Genomic DNA, 5946 nt, shown 5'->3' with positions numbered 1-5946 from the left:
AGGCATATTTTTGAAAAATTGTCCTTCATTTTGAATCCATATTTATGGTCACCGTAATTATAGAGGGCATAACGCAAAGAAAAGCTCATGAAATGGGATTTAGCAAACGGTCAACGTTTGTCGACTTAACGCCAAATCCAACTTAGTAAAATCGATCCTAGCATCATCGGTATTTAATGAACCAAAAGATGTTGTTGCGAAATTAATCGTTACACAAAGCAACGAAGTACAAGAACGTCCGGTATTGGCTTTTCGAACTCGTACAATTAATAATTCTAGATCATATCGTGGTAACCAGAGGGGAACTTATGGGCTTAGTGTTAGCCGCGGTCACAGTAATCGATGGAATAGGATAAACCACAACAACAACACAAATTTCAATAACACTAACGGAAGACAAAGTCAAATATTTCCGAGCAACAGGAACAACAACAGCCATAGCAATACTTCACGACATACCAATTGTAAAAAGTTTGTCGGTTTTCAAAAAATAAACACTAAGCCGAAGACTATATCTGATTTAGATTTTATTGAAAGAATTCTTGCCAGTACAAAGTAAACAATACGTATATACATAGCTAGGTTAGCTGCAAAGTATATGTTTCTTACGTCAGACGAAGCCAGGGATGATAAAACTAACCGAGCAGGGTCGGACTTCGAACATTCCGCCCACCTTCGTCGGATTTGTCGGCGAAATTATTATAGTGCGCCGCCCACCGTCTTGAGCGCGTCCTGAGTGGTTCCTTCCTGTGAATCCATCGGGTCAATCTCGATGGGTAGAACCGAGATCTTTGATAGAGGTCTTTTGATAAGACTGGTTTGCGTTCTTATAGTAACCACGCGAACTAATCCGTCTTCTCCAGCGTGAGCATCGATTATACGACCAAGAATCCAGCACTTAGGTGGCAACCGTTCGTCTCGTACTAAAACGAGTTGGCCGCAGACAATATTTGGTTATTGCGTGCGCCATTTATTTCGCGTTTGAAGTTGATGCAAATACTCGCAGGACCAACGATGCCGAAAGTTTTGGTGCATCTGCTTCAGCAACTTCCATCGCTTCAATAAGCCAACCGCTTCGCCAAGGATGTACTGTTCTGGGAGTGACGTCAATGCTCTTCCGATCAGAAAATGGCCCGGTGTAAGCGCTGATAAGTCCTGAGGGTCATCGGACAGTGCAGAAATCGGTCGCGAGTTCAAACACGCCACCTGTTTCAACACGGTATAAAATTCTTCAAATGTTAAGGTCGTAGTATGAATTATCCGCCGAAGGTGGTGTTTCATACTCTTGACGCCTGCCTCCCAGATACCGCCAAAATTTGGAGAACCGGGGGGTATGAAGAGCCATGTCAGGCCGATTGTAGAGCCGTAACTAGTGGCAGCTCGTTGCTGAGCTTTGAACGCACGTACCTCTTCTTGAATTAGAGCATTGGCTCCAATGAATGTTGTCCCATGGTCACTATATAAATCAGAGCCAAGTCCACGTACCGATACGTATCGTGTCAGCGCTGCAAGAAACGCTTCCATCGTCATATCGCTGACGAGCTCGAGATGTACTGCTCTTGTGGCCAAGCACACAAAGAGTGCCACGTAGCCTTTGAAGCTACGGTGGCCTCGACCTTTGGTTGTTCTTATGTTGAAGGGGCCCGCAAAATCCACGCCACTGTGCATGAACGGCGGTGACGCATTGCAGCGGGCAGAGGGAAGATCGCCCATTAGTTGCGTCTGAGGCGAACATTTGTAGCGGAAGCACCTTACACAATTACTCGTTATTCGCTTAACAGCTTGCCGTCCGTCGATAATCCAAAACTGCTGATGAACGTACTGGAGTGTGGCTTGGGTGCCACCATGAAGGGTGCGCTGGTGAGCTTGTCTAATGACCAACATGGTGAGATGATTATCCTTTGGTAGGATGACAGGGTGTCGCTCTGAGAATGGAATATTTGCGTTCCTTAAGCGACCGCCGACGCACAACATCCCATTTTTGTCTAACATGGGATTTAGCTTCAACAGTTTGCTCCTCTTGTTGACTGCTTTAGTATCATTGAGAGCTGCGATGTCGCTCTTGAACGTGATAGCTTGTATGCGCTTGATCCAAAATTTCATGGCAGCCTCGCGCTCGCTCCACAAACACATTATGCCAGTGTCATGGGCCATACCTCGCGAGGCCCGTATGAACCGGAAACATCAAGCAGTGATTACTTAAAGTCTTTCAAGCGTCGAATAGTTTTCCAGGATGAACCAATCAGAAGGAATGATGCGTGCCGTTGTAGCTTGCACAGGTTTGGATTCGGAGACCTTTTCTGGTGCCTTTAGCAAAGGCTGTGGCCAGCTGGTTTCTGGTTGGCTAAGCCAGGAGGGCCCATGCCACCATAGGTGATGATCTACAAGCTGCGCCATGGTCAGTCCTCGTGAGGCAAAATCAGCAGGATTGTCGGCCGTGTTAACATAACGCCAGTCGCTTACAGTAGTCACCTCTTGTATCTGGCTAACACGATTCGACACGAACTCTTTTAGCGCTCCTGGATCGGATCGTATCCACCATATTTTAGTCGTACAGTCTGACCACATATAAGTAGATATAGAGGATAGGTTAAGCGTATCTCTTACCTTATTCATCAGACGAGCAGCAAGTAAGGCTGCACATAGCTCGAGCCGTGGTACTGTAACTTTCTTTAACGGTGCCACTCGTGTCTTCGACATCAATAGGTGAATGTGGACGGATGATTGAGCGACAACCTTTAAGTACACTACAGCGGCGTATGCGTGCGTAGATGCATCTGCAAAGGTATGGAGTTCATAGGTTTCATTTTGCTGGGATGTATTAAGCCAGCGTGATATGCGTACTTCTGGAACTGTCTTAAGCTCGTTGCGAAAAGATATCCATTTCGTCTGCAAGTCTTCCGGCAGATTGTCATTCCAATCTAGGCCTGTTAACCACAATTTTTGAATAAACATTTTCCCACGAATAATTACAGGCGCCAGGAACCCAAGTGGGTCGAACAGCTTAGCCTCGTCAGACAGCAGTGGTCGCTTTGTAAATGTGGTTACCGTGCAATCAAGCTTTAGTGCGTAGGTCAAGCAATCGTCTTTGGTAGCCCAGACGAGTCCTAAGTTGTTGTACTCTCCCTCTAGCTGAAACTCCCGTGAAGATTTAGTTTCAAGATCAACAGGATCAATGGTTTTCAGCACAGCGCGTGAGTTGGAATTCCACTTTCGAAGGGCGAAGCCACCTGCGCGGAGAAGGCCTTGCAGTTCTCGACGTCGTCTGGAAGCATCCTCGACATTGTCTGCCCCCGTTAGAACATCATCCACGTAGAACCCATCAAGCAAGATCTGAGCAGCGTCAGGAAAGTTACAGCGTTCGTCAGCAGATAGAGTGTGCAATACTTTAATGGCCAGGTATGGCGCGCAACTGGTACCATAAGTGACAGTTTTTAATCTGAAATGTGTTGGCTCTCGATGCGAGTTAGGTCGCCAAACAATACGCTGCCAATCAGTATCTCTCTCGTCCACCAAGATCTGACGGTACATCTTGGCGATATCTCCAGTGAGCGCAATTCGGTATCGACGGCAATTTAGTACAACAGCAGTCAGGTCGTTCTGTAACTTAGGACCAGAGTATAAGCAATCATTAAGAGACTTACCACTGTTGCATCGTCTTGAAGCGTTGAAGACGACCCTTAATTTCGTTGTGCTTCTGGATGTTTTCCAGACGCCATGGTGGGAGAGATAACAGATGGGCGTTGAACATTCTTCTTCTTTAGTGATGCTGACCATATGTTGCAATGATGCGTACTCGTTGATAAATTCTTCGTACATATCTCGCATGACCGGATCTCGAGATAAACGTCGACGAAGATGATCGAGGAGAACAATCGCATCAAGGTGCGTAGAGGCTAATTGCGTTAGATCAGAATCCGGTTTGACTGGTAGCCGCACAATATAACGACCGTCTGCAGCTCGCCGCGTAGTGAGGTTGAAGTAATTCTCGACGAATCGATCATCTTGCGTTAGTGCGGGCGTTGAATTAAGCTCTTCCAACTCCCAGAAGCTGCGAAGCGTTCGGTCGAGATCGAGTTGAGTGTGATAGCAGTCGATCATATCCCGTGTCGTTACGAAAGATTGATTAGCAGAACTGCCGAAAATTACCCAGCCCAACCGTGTACTTTGGCCAATTAAAAGACTAGTTTTGCTACGCTGTATTCCGCTTAACAGAAGAGCAGCATAATCGGCAGCATTTAAGATGACATCAATCGGTTGCGGTACGTTCCAGGTGGGATCAGCAAGGTCTAACTCACTAAAATGTTGAACATCGTTCGGTGCAATAGCTACCGTCGGGGTTCGGTTTCCAACTCGAGGCAGCACTAGAGCGATGCATGCAAGCTCGAAGTCGGATTTCAATGAACGTAGATTAAACGTTACTAGCCCCTTTGCTGTAGCCACTCTATCACCGTTAGCGCCATTAATAGGTATCTTTACATTAGACTTCACCAAGTGTAACAAGTTGACTGCGGATTCGCTGATGAACGTTGCTTCTGCCCCGCTGTCCAGTAAAGCTCGTAAAACGACCTTGTGTCCGGACTTTGACTTAACCTGAATCAGGGCTGTGCCGATCAGTACCGGAGGCAGCATATTAGGGTCTTGCCTTGTTGTGACTGCGTTATGAGAGGATGCAGCCTGTTTGCTCGTACTAGTCGCGTTGAAAGCAAAGTAGTCGTGCAGCATTGTGTGGTGCTTAGCTTGACACGTCTTGCAACGGCGCTCGGAAGAACAAGCTGCTTGCTGGTGGCCGATGTGCAAACAGTTTATGCACAGCTTAGCTTGTAGTGCGTAGTCATACCGTTCGTGCGGCGATTTATTGCGAAAAGCTTCGCAAAACATTATAATATGCTTACCGGAGCAGTTGGGACAGCGCCCAGATGTGGTATGATACCCAGAAACAGCAGAGGTGGTGCCTAACTTCTTTGGAGTATGCCCCTTTACGAAGGGCTTCGGCTCGGTGTAGCTTTGGACTATTTCCAAGGATTGTGTTCTACTGGTAAGAAACCCCTGCAGCTCCTTAAAAGTTGGAATATCGTCGTTCGACTTTAGGGAGAGCTCCCATGCTTTGCGAGTGGTGGCATCCAACTTGTGAGTAATAGTGAACACCAGCCAATCATCCCAATGCTCGATTGGCCGGCCCAAATCCTGCAGCGCACGTATAGACGACGTCACGCCATCAAGTAATGACCTCAGCGCAGAGGCAGATTCTTTCGGAGCACAAGGAAGTTTGCTAATCGCTGCTACATGAGCATTGATTATTATCCGTTTGTTCTCGTACTTGGATTGAAGTAGCTCCCAAGCAACCAGGATCTGTCGTGGTGACGTTATCAAGCGCATTTTTCGCCTCTCCAGTAAGGCTATCCTTTAAGTATTGCAAGCGCTGTGTGTTTGTGAGGGATGCGTTAGACGTAACAATGGAGATGAACAAATCTTTAAACGGGAACCAATGTAGGAAGTTACCATCGAATGGTGGAATTCGAATGCGTGGTAGTGATTGATTTACCGCCTGTGTTGGTACGAAGGACTGCGACATCGATGTATCAGTGGGCGAATTCGTGCTGTCCAATAGATCGTGTAGTTCGCCCCTGGTCTCGGCATAGACGCACTCCACTGCCTCGAAGTCACTAGATGTCGCAATGCCAGCTGCCTCCATTTCTTCAGGAGTGCACTCACTAACAACCTGGTCATGAAGACACACGAATTTTGCCCAATATTGCCCCAGAAGCTCCTTTCTCGCTTGCAAAAAGCCCTTTGTTTGCTTTGCTTTTGCGGTTTTGCGGGTATTTATTGCGAAATTTAAAATTGCCGTCTTGTTTGACTGCAGCTGCTTAACCTTCCTATCCATGTCTAATACCACCGTAGTGCGTTGTACGGCAATGATGTCTGCGAACGCTGCTGCAAATT

General features: G+C 46.9%; 1 protein-coding gene across 1 annotated transcript; it reads right to left on the bottom strand.

The window, feature by feature from the left end:
• Positions 1-2199: 2199 nt before the first annotated feature.
• On the bottom strand, positions 2200-4881 carry LOC118734368. Its single transcript, XM_036464094.1, has one exon. The coding sequence runs from the start codon at positions 4879-4881 to the stop codon at positions 2200-2202; it is 2682 nt and encodes an 893-aa protein (XP_036319987.1).
• Between the last annotated feature and the right edge of the window lie 1065 nt (positions 4882-5946).

Source organism: Rhagoletis pomonella, unplaced genomic scaffold (assembly GCF_013731165.1).
Source record: "Rhagoletis pomonella isolate Grant_MI unplaced genomic scaffold, Rhpom_1.0 Rhpom_scaffold_00001, whole genome shotgun sequence".
NCBI lineage: Eukaryota > Metazoa > Arthropoda > Insecta > Diptera > Tephritidae > Rhagoletis > Rhagoletis pomonella.
This window is presented reverse-complemented; position numbering and strand designations above follow the sequence as displayed.